This window comes from Spermophilus citellus (genome assembly GCF_964194105.1).
Source record: "Spermophilus citellus genome assembly, chromosome: 3".
Classification (NCBI taxonomy): Eukaryota; Metazoa; Chordata; class Mammalia; order Rodentia; family Sciuridae; genus Spermophilus; species Spermophilus citellus.
The window spans coordinates 22699268-22722589 of NC_138184.1; the positions used below are offsets into that span (position 1 = coordinate 22699268).

The following is a 23322-nucleotide window of genomic DNA, read 5'->3' on the forward strand; positions in this document are numbered from 1 at the left end:
TTCTCAAAAATGATTTTTAATGGATTTAATTAAGGTTTTCTTTGTGACCAATTTAAAGGAACATTTCATGATTAGTTAAGAAAAAGGTTTATTTCCTTATGTTTCTGAGGAAAACATGTACATACACACAGATGGGTATGTTCATCCTGTTCTTCCAATGTGCTTTATAAATCATTGCTCATACAGCCTGTGCATACATGTTGGGGGTAGTGTGGAGGTATGTGTTTATTTTTTAGTCTGGTTGTAGGCTCCTTGGAGGTGTACTATATCATGTTTTCTGTTATCTTAAAGACCATTATAGTTCTTTGGTATGCATTGTCACATCTGTTTCTTTAAAATATTTTTCAAATTTGTTGTTGGGCACAATACCTTTATTTCTTCATTTTTATGTGATGCTGAGGATCGAACCCAGCACCTCGCATGTACTAGGCAAGTGCTCTACCACTGAGCCATAACCCCAGCCCTGTTACATCTGTTTTTGAATTAAAATATGGCATTTGCCCCCTCTGATTTAAAAAAAAAAAAAGTTTATTTCATATTACTTGAGCATGAATTTTGATGTATACTCCTAACAACCAATCTATTGTTTATATTATTTAGGCCTTCTATATCCTGTGTATTTTTTTTTCTTTTTGGTAGGCTTGGACTTAGGGGTGTGATTAAGCTTGTTACTTATCACATTTGTGTAGTTTTTACTTTAGAAAGGGGGGTTGTTGGACTACTTAGGGTACACCATTCACTACTGCATTCATTGCTGTAATAAGTTTGTTAATAGTGGCCTTTGGCATTATACAGTGTTCTTTGTTTTGTGTACCATGTTTTTGTCTAATTCTGTCTTATATATCAAGAAGAATGATGGAATACCTTGTATATCAGAAATGTCTGTCCTGTTTTTGCTTGAATTGGTCTGATATATGTATATATTAGTAAAATTTTGTATTGCTTTAGAATTGTACATACTAAGTGCAATTCACTGGGTTTTATTTTGTTTTTGAGTTCAGAAGAGTAACACCTTCAAGGCATGGTGGCACATGTTTGTAATTCCAGCAGCTTGGGAAGCTGAGGCAGGAGGATCAAATGTTTAAAACCAGCCTCAGCAATTTAGTGAGGCCCTAAGGAACTTAACAAGACCCTGTCTCAAAAAAAAAAAAAAAAAAAAAAAAAGTGGAGGGGGCTGGGGATGTGGCTAAATGGTTAACCCCGAGGTTCAATCCCCAGTATAAACAAATGAACCAAAAAACCTACATAGACTCTTGTCAGCACCACAGAGGGGTATAGAATAATTCCCTCATCTCAAAGAATGATCTTGTGCAGCTCCTTTTTTTAGTAAGACTTTCCCATCCCAATTTTGGCAATTACTGACGACCTGTCTACCTTAGTTTTTTTTTTATTGGTTCCTTTTAGTTACATGATAATAGGATTCATTTTGACATAATTACAAAAGCATGAAATGTAATTGTTTAGTCCCCCTTCCTTTTCCCTCATCCCTCCCCCTGTTTTCTTCCCTTATTCTACTGTTCTTTCTGCTGTTTAATTAGTGTTTTGTGTATGTATATGATGGTGAGATTCACTGGGGTGTATTCATATAGGAAAGTTAGGTCAGATTCATTCCACTCTTTCCCAGTTTCATCCCTCCTACCTTACAGATATACTTTCTCCATTTTTTTTCTACTTAACATTATACACTTGAAACTCATTTGTGCTTTTTTTATAGAGTAAAAATTATTGCTTAGTAGTATTTCATTATGTGGATGTATCACATACTCACGAAGGACATGTGTATTGCATTCAGGTTGTGACTACCATGAATAATGTGGCTATTGTTTGTGTACAAGTATGTTTTTGTAAACATAAATTTTCATTGCATTAGAATAAACACATATCGGTATATGTTTAATATTAGTTTTCAAACTGCTGAATTATTTTCCAGAATGTTGTACCATTTTTCCACTCCCATTAACAATGTAGAAAAATTTTAATTGTTCCATACAGTCATTTTTCACTTTGGTCATTCTAATGAATGTATACTGGTATCTCATTGTGATCTTAATTTGCATTACTATAATGATCATGATATTAAGCATATTGAGCATCTTTTCAAAAGGTAGTTGACATCCTTGCTGAAATATCTGTTGAAATATTTTGTGCATTTAAAACTTCTTAATGCTTAATTTTGAGAGTTCTTCATACAAGTATTTTCTGTTCATATATATCTTACAGTGATTTCATAGAGGAAGTTTAATTTTAATTAACTGTCAATTATTTCTTTTATGGACTGTGATCTGTGATTTGGATTTCATATCTAAGAACTCTTCCTAATTGAAGATTATTAACATTTTTTTTCCTTTAAGAGTTCGTAGTTTTACATTTTGCTTGATTATACAGTCTGTTTTGGGTTAATTTTTGCATAGATGGTTTAAAGTTTAGTAAATCTGAAGTTAATTTTTTTCCCATGTGAATATCAAGTTGTTCAGCATTTTTTGTTGAAAAGAATATCCTTTCTTCAAAACTGCGTTTGTACTTTTGTCATAAACTATTTGATTTTATTTCTAAACTCTGTGTCTTGTTTCCTTGGACTATATGGCTATCATTTTGTGAGTACCACATTGTTGGATTACTGTAGTTTTTGGTCAGAAAATCATTGTGATTTTCTTTCTCACCCGAACTGTTTGATCAATTCTAATTCCTTTTTCTTTATATGTTTTAAAGTTAGTTGGTCTGTATGTATAAAATATCCTTCTGTCATTTTGATTAAAATTGCATTAATTTTTTAGGTCAATTTTGGGAGAAGTGCTATCTTTAACTTAGATCTTTTACTCTATCACATAGAACGTCTGTCCTTAAACCTTTATCAATCTTTTATATTTATGCAATTTTCAGTGTAAAGAATCTATTTTTGGCCTGGTGTGTGGCGCACGCCTATAATACCAGCAGCTCGAGAGGCTGAGGCAGGAGGATCACGAATTCAAAGCCAGCTTCAGCAAAAAGTGTGGTGCTAAGCAACTCGGTGAGACCCTGTCTCTAAATAAAATACAAAATAGGGCTGGGGATGTGGCTCAGTGATCAAGTGCCCCTGAGTTCAATCCTTAGTATATTTCTCCCCCCCCCCCAAAAGAATCTATTTTTGTTAGGTTTAAACGAGTTTGTCGTTGTAGCTATTGAAAGATGTTATTTTACAAACACTGTTTTCCAATTACTCATTTCTAATATACAGAAATATACCAGGTCTTGCTAATCCCACTTGTTGGGGAATTTTTTTTTTTTTTGGTGTATTCCTTGGGGATTTTCTACAGTCATATCTGTTAACATTTCTTCCATTCCAATTCCAATGTCTTTTAAATATTCCTTTTCCTTGTTGCATTGGCTATAGGTTTCAGTAAAATATGGAATCATGGGTGAGGAGAGTGGACATCATTGCTTAATTCCCAGTTCCTAGAAGTATCCAGTGAAATGTGATAGTAGCTGTAGAGTTTTTCTAGATATCTGTTTTCAGTTTGAGGATGGTGCCTTCTATTCCTAGTTTGCTGTGAAAATTTTCAAAAAATTGTAAATAGTTGAATTTTATCAAATACTTTTTCATTATCAATTGGTTATCATGTAAATTTTCTCTTCATATCTGTCATGTAATGTTTTACATTGGTTTTTCAAATGTTGAATTGGTTTTGGATTTCTGGGATATACCCCACTTGGTCATAATGACTTCCGATTTATTGCTGGATTCAACTTGCTTGTATTTTGAAGAATTTTTGCACTTGTTTTTCCTTCTCTCTATGCAATTAACTTCCTTTTTAAAATATGTTTTAGTTGTAGATGGACACAATACCTTTGTTTATTTTTATGTGGTGCTGGGAATTGAACCCAGTGCCTCATGTATGCTTAGGCAAGTGCTGTACCACTGAGCTACCACCCCAGCTCACATTAACTTCCTTTTCTTATGTAATCGATTTACTTGGATGTTTCTCATGTCTATAAGTGCTTGTTTAATGATGTCTGCTTAAGATTGATAATACAGTTTACCTGGGCTTCATCATTGGTTATTTTTTTTTTTAATTTTGGATGGGTGGTAACTTATACCATTTTTAATGCTCTAACCAAAATACCTCAGGCTGGATGATGAATGAACAACAGAAAATTGTTGCTTACAGTTCTGGAGGCTAGAAAGTCCAAGGTCAATGAGCCAGCAGATATGGTGTGTAGTAAGAATGTATTCCTCAACAATGCCATCTTGTATATGTCCTCTCATGGTCAAAAGGGCAGACAAGGTCCCTGGCACCTCTTTTATGGGGGTACTGGACCCTTTTGTGAGGGTACAGTCCACAAGACCTTATCACCTTCCTACAGTCCCAATACTTACAGAGTCATGGTGAAAATTTCAACCTTAAAATTTTGTGGGAGGAGAAAAACACTCAGACCACAGCAGATGGAGCCAGCTTTTCATCAGCTGAAATCTTTAGATTCTCATTTATTTTTCTTTCCATGAAATAGCCATTTATGAATGTTGCCTGCAGTGTTTTTGAAATGTGTTAATGTGATTCTATGTAGAAAAAAATTAGAGGTTCCAATTTTCAAGGGATTAGTTTTGTAGTTTCTTTTATTTTTTAGGTACACTATTGATATTTATGACAAGAAAATTATCCCTTTACTAACTTTTTTTACTAATGAACCAAAGCACATTCACTAGTTTTATGTGGTTCTTTTTTTTATTTATTGCATTTTATTTCCATATGGAATTTAACATTCCCCTTTCTCACGTCTCTCACACCTTTTCTCTTTAAATAAATCGTTTATGAACATGTTCTCCACTCCGATAGATTTATGAATCTTTCTCTCTGCCCTTTTACCTCTTGTACCACACCCTTTCTTTGTAAAATTAGAGCATTATATATAGCAGTTGGATTCATTTTGGAAAACATCATACGTGTAAGAAATTTTTCAATCCCTGTTTTCTTCCCTCTCCCTCCCCATAGTCTCCTCCTCCTCTGCTAATCTTCCTTTTGCTCTTTTTTAAAAATTTGTCTTTTATTGGTACTTTCTAAATATACAGAAAGAGTGAAATTCCCTGTGGCATATTTATATATGCATATAATGTGAGTTTGTTAAAATTTGTTAAACTTATCCCATATTTGCTCTCCTTTCCTGTCTCCTCTGTCCTTCTCAGTCTCCTCCTGCTCCACTAATCAATCTTCCCTATATCTTTGATATCTGAACTAGGAAAGGCCTGAGGTTTGATTTTTTGTTTTTAGTTTTGTTTGGTACTGGGAATTGTACTTTACTACATCCCAAACCCTTTTTATTTCTATTTTCTTTTATGTTAAAAAGGGGTCTAAGTTGTTATTTAAAAACACATTTATGATTGTAAATTTTTCCCACCTGGCAATAGAATATTCAGTGTAAAGGCACCAAGGCATGGCAGGAAAACAAAAAATTGAGCTCCCTGAGTCTTCCGTAAGCACACAGTATTTATATCTCTGGCTTCTTCTATTTATTGACAGTGTGTGTATGTGTGTGTTTTATATTTGTGTATCAATGTACACATGAAATAATAATACAGTTGCCTGTTAAGAGGGCAAATAGCACTCTCAATAGCTATTCTATCTGTTGTGTCTTAAGAAATGTTCATTTTGTGTTTAAGATCTCAGATGTGGACTAGAGATATAATCTCTGCATGTGTGGGTTTGCTCAGATTGACATCTGAATGCACATGTGATTGCCACACATTGAGTTGTGTGTTTAACGAGTCAAGAGGCGGGCTTTGTTACTCAGCTGGTCTAGATTCAAATCCAGCTCTGAATTTGGGTATGTTGCTTACCTCTTCAAGATTATTTTTTCTTTATCAAACAGGGATACTACTGTCAATTTTTATGGCAAAACTTTAGGATTAAATGAGAGGATACATATCAAACTTAGTATGGAGTCTAGAACAAATTAAATGTAAAACAGTAGCTGATACTTTATTTTTTGCTGTCTATTTATTATAATCTATTTACTCTGGGAATTGAGACCATCCTGGATTTTTCACATTTTCTCAAAAAGGTTTTTTAAATGTCTTCCACAGGATTTTGTCTCCACAATTATCCGTCTACTTGACAGCCCCTCAACTTCGATTAGAGCCAAAGCCTTCCTGGTACTTCTGTATATTGTGATGCATAATCGTGAGATGTTGCTGCTCAGCTGCCAAGCAAGGTATGATCTTCTCGGATGGTTTCATCAATGACTTCAATTTAGTTCACGTTTTATTAGTAGTTTTATATGCGTTTTTCAGGATATTTCTTGGCCTTTATGCATCTGGTATTGAAAACTGTTTTTCTAAAAATTTCCAAGAGTTTAATATATGTCTTACAATCTCAGCTTAGAAACACAAAGAACCTGAGAAGATTCTAAATCTGAAGCGGGGTGTGAAAATACCTGGGGTACTCTATCTAGATCTGAGCCCACTCTGAGGCAGGGTGTTAGAGTTGTTCCTTTGTACCTTAGGATTTTTAGAACCAATGGTTTTTTTTTTTTTTTTTTGGTTATTGTGAGATTCTGGAATGAGTAGCTGTGAAGGCTCCAGAGGAGCAGCCTTGTGAAGTAGGAAGAAAGCTGGGTGGGAGTTCAAGGACTTACTCTGGGCTGGGGCTTGTTTTTTTTTTGTTTGTTTGTTTTTTTTTCCTCTCTCTGCATTTCAATTCCTTCCTATAAAAGAACCCTGTGTGTCCCTCAAGTTCCCTTCAAGCTCTGATGCTTTATGATTAACTTTGAATAATCTGGTCCATGCTCTGTTGAAACCCAGAGGTTCCCTGAAAATCTGGTTTAATGTTCACTTCTTCTAGGTTTTTACTTGTTTTGGAATAAGAAGAAAGAGTGCAATGCTGAGATTGATCTGGATTAGGAATTCGTACAGTTCTTTTTTATTTTCCCCGTTTCCTGTAAATATCCAGAGAATTCACAGTTAGGCTTTGTGGACAAAATGGAAAAATTGTGACTGTTATGTTGATATTTATATAACAAGGCAAATTCCCACGTGTCTTTTAATTGACAGAAGAAAAATAATGATTGAGAATGTTAAAAATTTTTTTTTGTAATACAGTTCTATTAATGAAAAAAAATCTTTTTTTTTTAGGGGAGATAACATTTAGCTTAACTGGTAGTCAAAGTTAGTGTCCACATCATGAAGTCACTTTCAGCTATTCATCTGTTAGTGATGATCTTTGGTGTGAGCTTTGGCTAATCTTTGAGAATGTCTTTTCACACAGATAAGTGCTGACAAATACTAATATCAATTCATGACTATGGCTATAATTGAATATACTCTTCACATGGAAGGTATTTTCCTTATTATGTGATTTTCTCTTATTTACCTTCTAGCATGTCGTTATATTATAGTTGATCACGTCTAATTCAAGGGTATTTAGAAGCGACTAATAAGATTTCTTTGTTTTTCATCTCTGGGGGTTTACTACTTATATCCTTCTTTATTTTCTGCTTATTGTCTTTAAAATTGATGTTTTGAATATTTTGTTTTAGATTGGAAGGTGAATCCTGTTCCTGTTAGTCCATGATAGCTGGAAGTGTGGAGGTCACTTGTATTCATTACACAAGTAATGCCTTTGATCTTTCCTTATGTCTACCATCATTTTCTACCAGATGAACTAAGTTTCTCAACTTGTGTTCTTAGGTCATTTCTCATTCTCAGTCTGGTTTCTGTAGAGCAACAGAAGTATCTACACACCATGACTCATCTACTCTGCTCAGACTCTTCTGGTACTACCCAGACATAATAAAATAGTAGCCAGGCTCCTCACCAGGACCCACTCTGCGCGGCCTCATCCAGTTCCTGCCCATCTCTTAGCCCTTGTTTTGTAGTCTTTTTGCTCATTTGCTTCCAGTAAGCGGGTTTTCTTTTTACTCTTTAAAAAAAAAAATTTAAAATTTGTTTTAATTAGTTATACATGAGAGTAGAATGCTCCTCTTACTCTTTGAATACACTAAGCCTGTTGTACTGCTTTTAAGTCTTTCCCCAGTTGCATTCCCAGTGGCTGTGATCTCTTCCCCCCTAGTGTTTGCTTGGCTAGCTGCCTTGGGTTATTCAGGTTTCTCCCCTTCAGAGAGCCATTCAGATCACTCTATCTAAAACATTTCCTGCAACCCTAACTGTAAAGACTGTTTAACTGGGAGGAATAAAACCATTCAGATGTTCAGTGTCTGGGGACTCATGGCACATCCAGTCCTCCCAGGGAACTGCTGTGACTTCTGTGTGTCTCTGGATGAATATTTAGAAAACTTTACAAGTGACAGGAAACAGATGGCCTGAAGGCACATCCTGACTGACTCCATGTTGATTCTCTGGAGCAACAGAGCCAGCAGGGAAAGTGTGGAGAGCGGATCTCACAGGTGAGACAAGGTGGGCTGCATTCTTCCTGCACTGTGTGGCAGAGATGACATGCCTCATCTTGGGTCTCTGAAGGTGGATATTGACCTTGGAGCTTCTGCAGGGTCCTAAATGCAGATGCTTTGTGTGTGATGATTGGGGTCTGTAGTCCTATTCCTATCCCAGAAGTGTCCAGGACATTTGGAGTAGGGCTGAAAGAATAGGTGGGGCCAGCCTGCCCCAGACTGGGAGGCTCTGGGAAGATGACCTTGCTTCCCTTTCCTCACCTGCATTGGCGCACCTGTCCTCAACTGGTACTGAGTAGGGGAAAAATTAGTAGGTCAAGGTTTGCTCCAGGCAGTTTTGCAAGACGTAGCTCTTGAAGAAGAAAGAACAGGAAGACCAGGCAGCTCTTACTGTGGCAGAACTAATGAAAGAGACAGAAAAGAATTTTAACAATTAATGAAAACACTATGGGGAGGCAGGTTTTTTTGGAAAATCAACAGAAGAACTGAGAGACAATGGTCTCTGCTGGGGATGTCATTGCGGCTTTGAAAGTCCATATGAAAGAACACGTTGAACTGTATTGAGCCAATGACAAAGACATGGAAAATCCATGTGAAAACAATAAGGAAGATGGAGTGTGGGTCCAGGAGGCCTCACACGAGAAGTGCCAGGAATTCCAGGAGGAGAGGAACAGATGGCGGATGATTTCTAATCAAGGTAGTTTTAGCAGTCATCTTCGGGTTCAACTTTCTGTCTTCTCTGTGTGAATGAGAGTAAAGGAGTTAAAAAGGCATAAAACAACAATGGCAGAGGGAAAGATGACTAAAAGTGGATGAGTGTTGTTTCCATGTAACTTTGCATTTTGGATGCTGGAAAGCTGACGGATAAATCTTTGCTCATTTATTTAGTGGAAGGAGAATGCTGAAATATCTTATTCTCTGCAAGGGATGAGGACAATATTAGACATGATTACTACCTGATAATATTTTGGAATGGTAATGAGATGGGATTACCAGATACTTTGAAAGCATACGTGAGAAATTGCTATGGAGATTTGAGCCATAGCTCTCCTCCTACACAGAGCATCTGGGAGACTTCTCCTCTCCCACTGTAGCAGGGCTCTTGAGAGGTGTTCTGCATAGTGTGGCTAAGAGGGGATGAGGAGCTTGTGGAAAAGCAGATGACAGTATGAAAGTAAACTTACTCTGGGAGGGCCTTAGCTACCTTCCCATTCAAACTCGGACTGCTTGCAGCTTGACTTACCTACTGTTGTCCAGAGTTTGGAGCGTCATCTTGGGGAAGCTCTTGGGGTTCTGATAAAAGCCCCACAATGGCTGACATTTGAGTGTTCCCTACTACAGCCAGTGGAATTTTGTCCTACACTGGAGGCCATCTGTCATAAGCCCTATTTCTATGTACAAACTTCCAGCCACACTTCAGTGTCATTAAAAAAAAAAAAATCACCAGATATTTGAGGGAGACCTGTGACATGGAGCACAGAAACCCAAAGTAAATGAAAAGGATTGGACAGGAATAGACAAGAGTCCATGAACAGCCAGTTAATGGAAAAAGGAAAGCAGATGACCCTTAAACTTATGAGTAAATGCTAAATCTGCTTCATTTTAATTGAAATGCCAATTATTAAAACTACACTAAGATACCATTTATCACTTAATGCATTGGCAGTATTTGACAATGTATTCTCTTGGCAAGGCTCTGGAAACTGGCACTCTTTTACACTGCCAGTGTAAAAGATGCACAATAGTATAACTATTCTGAAGAAGACTCCAGAAATATTGGTTGAATATCCCTTATCTGAAATTCTTGGGACGAGAAGCACTTTTTTCGGGGGAGGATTTTTGCATATACATAATGAGATATCTTGGGGATAGGACCCAAGTCTGAACATGAAATTCATTTGTTTCCTATGCATTTTATACATGTTGACTGAAGGTAATTTTATACAGTATTGTTACTGTGCCTGCATTTTGGCTGTGACCAGGCACATGAGTCAAGTGTGGCAAGATAACTATTTCCCTTGTGGTATCATGTCAGTGCTCAAAAAAATTGCAGATTTTGGAGCATTTCAGACTTTGGATTTCTAGAGTAGGCATGCTTGACCTCAACAAAGGAAAATAAAAAAAACGTATTTATTTACCTTTTAACCTAGCTGTCTTGCTTCTAGGAGACTGCATGAGAAGTGAAATGACACAGCACAGGTATAACTACCCAAGCATCCAGTACCAGGAATCTCGCTGGGGAACTGTGGTGTTCTCCATGTTAGTTTTCTATTTTTTGTTGAAACAAATTGCCATAATCTCAGTGACTTTAGATAATCCCTATTTAACTCATGGTTTTATGGGGTAGGAGGGTGGGCACTCTGTTACTGCTGACCTCCCAGGCTTGAAGTCATAGATGTTGGCTGGTGCTGTGATTCTCATCTGAGGCTCCGTGTTCCCTTCAAAGTTCACTAGTGATTGGTAGAATTAATTTCTTTCAACTATAGGATTGAAGTCTTCTAGATTAGAAGTTCACAATGTAGCTGTTAGCTTTCTTCCTGGCAAGATCACTTCTCATGCCCTGAATTCCCTTCATGGTTCAAGCATTTTTGTCCAGTTCCGCCACCCATCAGAGGAAATGATCTGCTTTCAAAGGTCTCACCTGATTAGATTAGGCTGACCCAGATGTTCTCCGTATCTCAAGGTTAACTGAACTGGAACTTCACACCCTTCCAACTCTATTCTCAGTAGTACCTACATTACTGTTTGGTTGAGTAGCTAGGAGTAGAATTCTTGGAGAAGGACCATCTTTAGAAATCTTGTGTAACCCAATCCCCATAATGGAGGGTATACAGCTGTGAAAAGGAACAGAATATCCATAACCATAGTCATCTCCAAGATACATTACCCCCCCCCCCCCCACCAAAAAAAGCAAGGTGCAGAGCAGCATTTAGCATACTACATGTTATCTAGGAAAAGGGGTGAAAACAGGAATAATAGGTACATTTGCTAACATTTTCAAATAGGAAAAAATGTAGGGTAAATAAAAAAAAATGAGCAACAATGGTAAATTAGTAGGTGGGAAGAGAATAGGGAGGCAGAGCCAGGGATGAGCTATACATCTCTGAATGTATCTGTTTTATGGTCCAAATTTAATAAACATATACATGTTTTATATAATTAAAGAAAGATAAAAATAAAGCAATTTCTAAAAATTAAAAACAATGTATATATAAAGTTTGTGGTATAATTCCCCAGAGAATACATATGTAAGCTGCCTTTAAATCACAGTGTTATCAGTATATTTCTTTTTATTGTAGTTATATATGGTAATTCAGTTCATTTGGACAAAACCAAATATGGAAGGAATTTGATTTTAAACACCATCCCTCCTTTTCTCCTCTCCTCCATCCCCCTCTTCTCCCTCCTCTACTGATCTTCCTTTCACTCCTTTATTTTTTTAAAATATATTTTTAGTTGTAAATGGACACAATATTTTTATTTTTTATGTGGTGCTGAGAATCAAACCCAGTACGTCACATGTGTGAGGCAAGCGCTCTACCACTGAGCCACAACCCCAGCCCTCACTCGTTTCTTTTTGATTGGTACTATCTGTATATACATAAAGGTGAAATTCCCTTTACTACTCATAACATGATTTTGTTAAATTCATTTCTATTTCTTCCCCTTTCCCATCTTTCATCCCTCCTTTTTCTCTTTTTTTTATTGGTTGTTCAAAACATTACATAGTTCTTGATATATCATATTTCACACTTTGATTCAAGTGGGTTATGAACTCCCATTTTTACCCCGTATACAGATTGCAGAATCACATCAGTTATACTTCCATTGATTTACACATTGCCATTCTAGTGTCTGTTGTATTCTGTTGCCTTTCCTATCCTCTACTATCCCCCTCCCCTCCCCTCCCCTCCCCTCTTCTCTCTCTACCCCCTCTACTGTAATTCATTTCTCCCCCTTGTATTATTTTTCCTTTTCCCCTCACTTCCTCTTGTATGTAATTTTGTATAACCCTGAGGATCTCCTTCCATTTCCATGCAATTTCCCTACTCTCTCCCTTTCCCTCCCACCTCTCATCCCTGTTTAATGTTAGTCGTCTTCTCATGCTCTTCTTCCCTACTCTGTTCTTAGTTATTCTCCTTATATCAAAGAAGACATTTGGCATTTGTTTTTTAGGGATTGGCTAGCTTCACTTAGCATAATCTGCTCTAATGCCATCCATTTCCCTCCAAATTCTATGATTTTGTCATTTTTTAATGCAGAGTAATACTCCATTGTGTATAAATGCCACATTTTTTTTATCCATTCGTCTATTGAAGGGCATCTAGGTTGCTTCCACAGTCTTCCATTGTGAATTGTGCTGCTATGAACATCGATGTAGCAGTGTCCCTGTAGCATGCTCTTTTTAGGTCTTTAGGGAATAGACCGAGAAGGGGAATAGCTGGGTCAAATGGTGGTTCCATTCCCAGCTTTCCAAGAAATCTCCATACTGCTTTCCAAATTGGCTGCACCAATTTGCAGTCCCACCAACAATGTACAAGTGTACCCTTTTCCCCACATCCTCGCCAGCACTTGTTGTTTGACTTCATAATGGCTGCCAATCTTACTGGAGTGAGATGGTATCTTAGGGTGGTTTTGATTTGCATTTCTCTGACTGCTAGAGATGGTGAGCATTTTTTCATGTACTTGTTGATTGATTGTATGTCGTCCTCTGAGAAGTGTCTGTTCAGGTCTTTGGCCCATTTGTTGATTGGGTTATTTGTTATCTTATTGTCTAATTTTTTGAGTTCTTTATATACTCTGGATATTGGGGCTCTATCTGAAGTGTGAGGAGCAAAGATTTGTTCCCAGAATGTAGGCTCCCTATTTACCTCTCTTATTGTTTCTTTTGCTGAGAAAAAAACTTTTTAGTTTGAGTAAGTCCCATTTGTTGATTCTAGATATTAACTCTTGTGCTATGGGTGTCCTATTGAGGAATTTGGAGCCCGACCCCACAGTATGTAGGTCGTAGCCAACTTTTTCTTCTATCAGATGCTGTGTCTCTGATTTGATATCAAGCTCCTTGATCCATTTTGAGTTAACTTTTGTGCATGGCGAGAGAAAGGGATTCAGTTTCATTTTGTTGCATATGGATTTCCAGTTTTCCCAGCACCATTTGTTGAAGAGTTTCATCCCTCCTTGTCATTCTCCACCTTCTGCTCTGTGAACTGTCTCTGTGTATTTGTAATTTGACCCCCTCCCCCACTGTCTTTTTTCCCTTATTTTGCTCTGGCTTCTACCTTCAATCCTTCATTTTTCTGAGTCTAGCTTATTTCACTAAGCACGGTGTTCTCTCCATTTCCACCTATTTACCAGCAAGTGTCATTGTATTCTTCTTTTCAGCTGAGTAGAACTCCGTTGTATACATACGCCACATTTTCTTGATTCATTCATTTGTTCACAGGTATCTGATTCCATAATTTGCTATTGTGAATTGTGTTGCTATAAACATTGAAGTGTCTGTGTTGTATAGATGATTTTAGTTCTTTTAGATAAATATCAGGGAGTGGGATACCTGGGTCATGTGGTGGTTCCATGACTTAACTTTTTGGGAGTCTCCATACCATCTTCCAGAGTGATTGTATTAATTTGCAGTCCCACCAACAATGTATGAACATACCTTTTCCCTCACATTCTCACCATCATTTATTATTTGTGTTGATAATTGCCATTCTACTGGAGCAAGAAGAAATCTTGTAAAGTTTTGATTTGTGTTTTCTGATTGTTAAAAGATGTTCAACTTTAAAAAATATATTTGTTGACCATTTTGTGTTTCTGCTTTTGGGAATTGTCTGTTTAGTTCTGTTGCCCATTTATTTGATTTTTGTGTGTGTGTGTTGAATGTTTTGAATTCTTAATATATTCTGGATATTAATCCCCTTTGAGGAGCAGCTGGTAAAGATTTACCTCTCATTCTATAGGCTTTCTTTACTATTTCCTTTGCTGAGTAGAAGCTTCTTAAATTTGATGTCATCCCATTTATTTATTGGTTTTATTTCTTGAGCTTTAGCGTTCTTGTTAAGGAAGCCAGTGCCTGAACTTACATGATGGAGTGTCGACCCTATATTTTCATTTTTTCTTTGTCTGGATAATAAACCATTGTGTATATACACCATATTTTCCTTATCCATTCATCTGTTTGTGGGCACTTAGGCTAATTCCTATTTTAGTTGTTGTGAGTAGTACCGTAGTTTTTTGAGGAACCTCCATGGTTTTCTCCATGATTTTCTCCATGATGGTTGTACTAATAAGTTGAAGTGTAGAGAATTGCTTTTTCTCCATATGCTCACCTATGTCGATTATTTTTTAAAATAATAGACATTCTAATTGGGAGTGAAACCTATTGTAATTTGGATTTGCATTTAGCTGATGGCTAATGTGAACATTTTAAAATATATCAGTTATTTGCTTTTCTTTTGAGAAGTGTATTCAGATTATACATTCATTTTTCAGTGGATTTTTCTTTTTTCTTTTTGTACTGGTGATTGAAACCAGGAGTGCTTTATCACTAAGCTGCATCTTCAGTCCTTTTTATTTTTTATTTTGAGATAGGATCCAGGTAAGTAGCTGAGAGTTTTAATAAATTGCTGAGGTTAGACTTGTGATGCTCTTGCATCATTAGGATTACAAGTATATGCCATCATGCCCAGCTTGGATTACTTAAGTTTTTGAATTCTTTATATATTCTGGCATTAACCTTCTGGCAAGTATCTTCTCCCATTACGTAGATTTTCTTTTCATTCTGTTTCCTTTGCTATGCAAGAACTATTTAGTTTAATGTAGTCCCTGTTTGTCAGTTTTTCCTTTTGCTTCCTGTGCTTTTGGGGCCCAATTAAGAAAATAATTGCCTATACTAATAAGTTGAAGTATATCCCCTGTGTTTTCTTCTAGTAGTTTTGGAATTTCAGGTCTTGTATTAAGGTAATGCATGATAATGAAGGTAATGTGTTCTCCTTATAGTTTTTGTTTTAAAGTCTATTTTATCTGACATAGGTATAGCTATTCCTGGTCAGGATTCCATTTGCTTGGAATTTATATTTTCATTCTTGCAGTCTGTGTGTGTCTTTATTTGTGAAGCAAGTTTCTTGTAGGGAACATATTGTTGGATTTGTTGTTTTCCTTTATCTGTACAACCAATGTGTACCTCTTAGTTGAAGAATTAAGTCCATTTGTATCCAGGGTTATTATTGAAATGGTTGAATTATGCCTTCATTTAGTTTTTTTTTAAAGAGAGAGGTGAGAGAGAGAATTTTTTAATATTTATTTTTTAGTTTTCGGCTGACACAACTTCTTTGTATGTGGTGCTGAGGATCGAACGCATGCCAGGCGAGCGCGCTACCACTTGAGCCACATCCCCAGCCCTAGTTTTTTATTCTAGTTGTTTTGAATATTCTTTGGTCTTTCCTTTAACTTATTCATCTTTGTTGTTTGGTGTATTAATAGTGTCTGGTCATTTTTCATTTCTTTTGTGTATCTACTCTTCTAGTGGGAGTTGATAGTTTCACATGCTACCTTTCACTTCTGTGTGTTCGACTCCCTTAAGCATGTTTTGTAAAGCTGGTCATGAAAATCCCTCAGTTTTTAAATTGGAAGTTCTTTGTTTTTCCATCCTTATGAAGGATGATATTGCTTGGCATAATAATATAGTGGTTATTTTATTGTTTAATGCTATAATGGAAAGATGAAAGAATAACTAAAATACAAGGAAGCAAAGACTAGAACTTTTTGAGGACTTGGAATATGTTCATTCCATCCCACCCTGCTGAGAAAACTGCTCTTAGTCTAAGGGAGTTGCCTTTTAATGTAATATGGGGCTTTTCTTTTATAGATTAGTCTGTTGCTGAGATTTTCAACTGAATTGGACTTATTGATTTCCTCATTTCTAAGAATTCTCTTAGTTCTTTTTCAGAAGCTCTGCTGGATTTTTCATTCATATCCTGCATTGTTTTTCTAATTTCATTTAACTGTTTTTGTATTCACTTGGATCTCATTGATATTTAAAAAATATTTCTTTTGAATTATTAAGCATTTCATAATTCTGATTTTGTTGGAATCTCTTACTGGAGAGTTATCTTTTGGAGATGTCATGCTATCGTGTGTCTTCATTGATATTTCTGCATTTGGTGTAACATATTTCTACACATCCTGAAGATGTGTTTGGAGGTTTGGATTTGTTATTCAATACTGGCTTTGATTCTAGCTAGGCACCATAGTGTGTGTTTCCAGTAGCTTCTTTGGTTGTGATTAATGACTTTGGGCATAGCATTTGTTGTGGTAGATTTGAAGATACCTATTTCTTCTTTGGGCCATGCAGGAGTGGGGACGTTTTTCCTTTTAGAAGTTTAATTGGGATGTACATTAGGTGTGGATTCTATGGATTTATCTTGTTTGGTGTTGGCTCACAGTTTCTTGAATCTATAGATTTATATCATCTGGTAATTTTCAGTCATTATTTCGTTGTATATTTTTTCAATTTCATTTGCCCACTCCTCCCCTTTTGAGACCTGATAATACAAATATAAAGTGTTTTGTTATTCTGCAGGTTCCAGGGACTCTGGTTTTTCTTTTTTTTTTTTTTTATCTGTACTTTTTACATTTTATAAGTTAAATTTATCTGACCTTTTTCTTTTATCTGCATTCATTATTGAGCCCATCCAGTGAGGTTTTTAAATTTTGTTTATTTTTCAGTTATATTTTTTTTACATTTGCTTTATTTTTATGACCTGTCTTTTTCCTTTGGAGATTTTAAGTTTTTTCACTGATTGTCCACATTGCATGGAAATGTGAGTTGCTGTGATTTTTTTGGAAAGTGTTGTGGAAACACATTTCTATTGAGAATACCCATAAGTTCAGTTTAAAATGTTTGCATTTGATATTTAGCTGCTAGAAATCAAACTACTAATTTTTCCAGATATATGCATGAAGGTATCCAATGCAGCTTTGTTACATCCATTGATATTGAACTGGCTCAGTAAATAATGACATAGCTGTAATATATATGATCTATTTGATTAACTTAGAGAAATGTTCATTAGATGAGTAAAAACAATGACAAGGCAGCTTTCTATTTTAATTTTGAAGACATTTTTAAAAACAACACACATGGCAAAATGCTTCTGTTGCATGTATTTGTATGAAAGTTCATTAAAAAAAAGGCAAAGAAGAATAATACCAAGTTTATTATCTAAGGAGGGTAGGGAAAACACATTATTTATCTCTTCACTTGTGTGTTTAGGCTATTATACAATAAACTGATTCACTCTTATAAGAAAAACCAATGAAAAGAAAAAAACTAAATGTTAGCAATAGGTGCCAGTTGTTTTAAAGGTTAATGGATCTCTAAGTCAGTGAAAGTTCAAAATTTTTCATACTTTTAGGTTTACTTCAATAACAAATTGTTCCCAGAAACAAATATGGGTACAAGCAGTGGAAAACGACTGTTTTTTGTTTCTTTGTGTTTTGTAGCCCAGGTATTATATTAGTGTGCATATAAGATGCAAGGTTGAATATAAAGATATGCAAAAGAGAGCAAGCCTGCAGGCTATAGAGAGATGTTAAAATTCTCTGTGATGAGTTTGTATGGAAACGTGCACTTCTTTTCTTTCTTTTCCCTTGAAACTCCACTAGCAGCTGGCTTTCTGCAAATCATGATGCTGCCCATCTGCCTGACAACTGAAGCCCCACATCAGGAGCCCGTGATAACCTTTGCTACATTATGCAGATATATTTTCCTGCTTACCATCATCACCAGTCGTCTTTTATGGATTAGATTTCAGCACATTTTCTATGATGTCAGCTCTCAAATCCATCTAGTGTAAGACAGGCAGTGAAACTGAGCTGTCAGGGTCAGATAAAGATGATATGATAGCCCCCAAATGTCCACCTATTTCTTCAAATGGCTTCATTCTCATATTGAATATGACAGGTGATAAAATAGGGCCTTATGTGTCTCTAGAAATGATAACCCTTTTAGAGGATGAATAGTCTTGTAAGTTCATTGTATAGGTTTGCTGTGAGCCTGAAATGTCAGTGCCTCCTGATGAATCGGGTTTTCCTAGAGTTTTTTCTCCCTCTTTCCCCATGGCATTGCATTAATATGATAATCAGTGAAATAAAAGAAAATCTGCTTTGATCTTGAAAGATTTTTTTTTAAAGAAGAAATATTTACTCTGGATAATTGGTTAACTGTGTGGGAAAAATTATTTTCTCTGCTTATAGTATACAAAAGTCAATTCCAGATGGATTAAAGAATTATATACCCCAAAGAAACCATAAACATCTGGAAGAAAATATGTTTAAATATGGGCAAGGAAGGTTGTTCTGAGTAGAAAGGCAATGAAAGAAACCATAAAAGGAAATACTGATTGTTTGGCTACATATAAATTAGAAACTTTATCCCCTAAGAATCATAAATAAAACTTACATGCTAACAAAAATCTGTAAGTTTTTGCATCACACATAATAATCTCTGTACTGTGGAGAGATTCATGATAGGAATAGATATTCAGCCTCATTAATAATCAGAAATACAAGTTAAAATGATAACCAAATACTGTTTCTACCCCATCATATTGTCAAAGTAAGAAAAACACAACCACTATCTTATATCCACAGTGCAGGAGGACAACTTTTGATCTACCTGGTGAGGCTTCTTGAGGGTGTTTTTGTAATGTGAATTAGAAATCTCTATGATTAACTATTTCTAGTATTGTATATACACTTGAATCATATCTTTGCACTTTACTAGGGATGTAAATTACCTCAAAGATCTGAATCCTCAGTGAACTAGACTTTTCTTGGTGCTGAGGTTTTCTCTCACTTCAGCTACTAGATTTTATGGTCATTCCAAGAGGTTCTTCAGAGAACATTTGTGTTCTAGTTGCCCATTTTCACTGTGAAACAACCACCTAGTTTTCATTGGTAATCAAGATGACGTACTCCAACCAGTACAGTAAGCCTCCTGTATTCCCAGATTGACCTTCTAGTTTAGTTGTTGTATCTTCTGGTGGAACCCTTTCTTCCTAGGAAACAACCCAGCAGAGCTCAAAGTCATGGTGACTGAAGGCAAAAATATTATAATCATGAGAGAGGATCTCTTCTGCTTATTGATTCCCAGAACTGTGTGGGGAGATAATACCATTTTTTTGGTGCCATTTCAAAACACATACTTCATGTTTTAAATTTTTAATGTTTTAAGATAGAGCCCAGAGTTTCAGCATGATTTTTCCTCCTTTGACACCACGACTGAATTCTCCATAAGCTATTCCTCTTTTCTCTTAAGGGCTGTGTATGTGATAGTTGCAGCCAAGACTATGAATTTCGTAGGCTTGAGCTCATTGCCAAATTCTTTGATCAGAGGCATTGCTATTTTGATTACATGATTGTAAGTGAAGCATTTCTTAAGTCTGTACCTCATTTTATAGGTTGGTGAAGTTTGTGTGCAGGGATTTGTGTTTATTCTAGTGAGAATAGTTTGCTGCTCCTTCTACAAATCAACCTATTTTAGGCAACTGGTTGTTCTCCTGAGGAAATGGCACTACACCAAGTTCTCAGCATTGGTTTTCTTCTTGATTGGAGGGCCAGTATCTACATAATCATTGATGAGCATTCCTTTTGCAGAGCCCATGCATACACTCCATCTTTGCCACCTCCCATCCCCTTAGTACATGGACCTGTTGTACGAGCACTGGAGTGACTGGAGAAGGAATCTTGACTGCCATTTGCAGAATATGTCATCTACCTGATTATTGAGGGCCTCCTCTGAAATGGATACTCTTTGACGTCCACATCACATACAAATGTCTTCATACTTTTTTCCCATTCTCAGGTCTATCAGCAAACCTCTTTCCTAGAATTTCTTGCCACCAGTCTTATGTCCCTGACCGTCTTACTAAACTATTAGCCAGTGGCCATATCTCAGTTAAACACAGAGTCCAACAAAATCTGTTTTGAAATTCTGCTCACTGGAGAATGTTCTTCTCAGGTACACTTTTGATTAGGTTTGTAATGTGACAGTCCTCTTTCATTTGGTGCCAGCATATCGTATTGAATCATTCACTAATCAGAATCAGCATTTTTCTTTTTTCAGTCACCTGTTCATAAATAATTCTATTTAAAAAAAAAGAAATATCTTGTAGTTGAGATGGACAGCATACCTTTATTTTGGTTATTTTTATGAAGTGTTAAGCATGGTACCCAGTGCCTCACATGTGCTAGGGAAGTGCTCTGCCACTGAGCTGCAGTCGCAGCCCACAAATTATTCTTAATCAGAATTGAGAGGAGGTAATTCAGAGAAGTTTGTTGGAGAAATAGGAACCATCTTCGTATGTAGTGTGTACACTGTGGCCCTATCCAAGCTTAGTCTCTTATATTTATCAACCTACTTGATGATGGTTTGCTGATGTGTATCCAAAACCTAGTGGCTTGGTGAAGTGAGGTTAATGATATGTAGCTCAGATCATAAGCTCATTTGACGTCAGTGGTCACGTGCTTATTTTCTTTTTTTTATTATTAGTTCAAAATATTACATAGCTCTTGACATGTAATTTTTCATACATTTGATTCAAGTGGGTTATGAACTCCCATTTTTACCCCATATACAGATACGTGCTTATTTTCTATGAGAAGCTGTTTCTAAAACAAGAGTCATCCACAGGTGAGAATGAGGTTCTGCTCTAAAAGCACAAAGATGGATTGTGATTGACCTGTTGGTACTTTCCTGGAGTTATATTTTCCATAGCTACTCAGCGCCATAGATATGTTGGATGTTAGGTCTAGGTGGCAGAGCCACTTACAGAGCAGCTTGGAATTGCTGCAGAGCTTTTAATCCAACTCCCTTTAAAACTAGCAACTTTAAGGCTCCTCATAAATGTGAGTGAAAGGAACAGATCCAAAGATGGTATGTATTGCCTTCTAAATTCATAAAATCACACCACATATTGTGTTTCCTTTTTTTGTTATAATCAGACTCCCAGACTTTTAGCCCGGGAGTCTGAACTTGCTCTAGACCACTTAATCCTAGAACTTTACTGAGGTGGTAAGCCCCGAATTTTTAATGAGGTTTCTCTTAAGTGACTTCCTAAGTCCTCCAGAATACTTGCTGCTGACTCTTCCTTACATCATCAAAATAATATAGGTGTATGATACTTACAGATCTTTGCAGGCTGTTTTATGGTCAAGAGCAGGAGAGTTGGCATAGCTCTGCAGCAAGACAGTTAATATGACCCATTTGCCTTGATGAGTAAAAACAAACACATACTGGTTGTTCTTTCACTTGTTGGTGTATTCTCTCAATTGGGGGTAAGGGTTGTCTTTGTCAGGTAAGAAATTTGCCAGGTCTGTGTTGATTTGCTCCAATAGAGATATTACATGTTAAATTGTAGCTGCAGTTATAGTTATAACATGTTTACATTTTAGATAACTAACTGTCGTTCAAGATCCATTGCAAACATTTTCCAAGATTTTATACTGGGTGAATTGATTCTTTAAATGGAGCTGTAATAGATATTATCATCCCTGCACCTTTTAAATTTTTGTTGTTGGTTCTACTTTCTATAGTTTTTTCTGTTGATACGATTTACTATCTTGATAGAGAGGGGAAATTCTATACTTGCATTTGTCACTTATAATATTAGTCTTCATGTCTAAGGTCAGATAGCCAATGTCTGGATTCTGCTAGTTGCTAAGTATGTCTCTTCCATTTACATATTTGGGAAGTAAAGAACTAATCCGAGAAGGCCCTTAGATATATTAGGGTCACTGTAGTTTGAATTTGGGCCAAAATTCCATTTATCACTTGGCTGTCATAAGCTGAGAGACAAAAGCTTTAATTACAAACAGAGGTATTGAATTGGACAATGAATTTGCTGAGGATTCTGGCAGGGAAATGGAAGAGAGGAAAAATGCATCCCATATTTAAAGCAAATTGTTCTTGTATGGGGAAAGGAAGTCAAAGAATCTGTAGTAGACTGATAAAAAATGAACTTAGAATGGAGTAAAACACTAGTGGAGTATTTTGATTCTTTGGAAATAGTATATGGCTCAGTAAGGAACTAGTAACCTGTGGTGAACTTATCTAATGTGAATCCAAATAGGATGGATATCCATAATTTATATCTTATTCTAGTAGCCTACTGCCCATAGGAAGATACAAAGTAAAAATAGGCAATGGGGTAGTCCAATTGATAGGCAATAGAGCTCAGTGGCACTTGAAGGGAGTAGAAATATTCTAGAAGGATAGGAATGGGGGAGAGCAGTGGTGATGGTGTCCTTATAGAGGACCCCAGGTAAAGTTAAAGCAAGGAGCTTGAACTCTCCATTTCTAAAACCCATATAATTTACTTCTCATGGTGAAAATGTCATTCTCTCCATGATGAACTACTTGAATTTTGTCTTCTACTCAAACCATTTCCAGGCAGCCCATTTCTCTTTTATCTTGTGTTTTCTTTTTCTCCTTCCTGCCTGTGTACTTCTAACACGTAGTTGTCTTGCTTTCTCCCCATCTCAATCATTAACTGTGCTGCTCTCAGATGAAATTTCTCAAAGTACAATTCCTTCATTTATTTTTTCTTAACATTCTCTTTCTCTCTCTCTGATCTTTCTTTGTATTTAGCATTACCTTTGTCCCTGGTTTCCTGCTACTTATTTTCTTTAAAAATTGTTTATAGAATTGAGAAACTTTCTTTTCTTACTATCCTGTAAGTGTAAACTTATCCTATTTCCCTGCCATTTAGGGCTTGAGGTGGTGCTGGGGTTCTGTCTATTCCCCCATGTAGCTTTTTCCTTCATGTGTGCTTTTGCCATCTCTTGATCCTTTTTTTTTTTTTTTTTTGAGAGAATTTTTTTAGTATTTTTAAGTTTTCGGTGGACACAACATCTTTATTTTATTTGTATGAGTTGCTGAGGATT

At 36.3% G+C, this 23322-nt stretch overlaps 1 protein-coding gene across 1 annotated transcript in view; it reads left to right on the forward strand.

The window, feature by feature from the left end:
* Window positions 1-23322, forward strand: part of ULK4 (unc-51 like kinase 4) — a 536768-nt gene that overhangs the window by 141008 nt on the left and 372438 nt on the right. The window contains exon 22 of the mRNA XM_081284376.1: window positions 6056-6183. Within this exon, the coding sequence (XP_081140502.1) occupies window positions 6056-6183 (128 nt within the window). The remainder of the gene's footprint in view (window positions 1-6055; window positions 6184-23322) is intronic.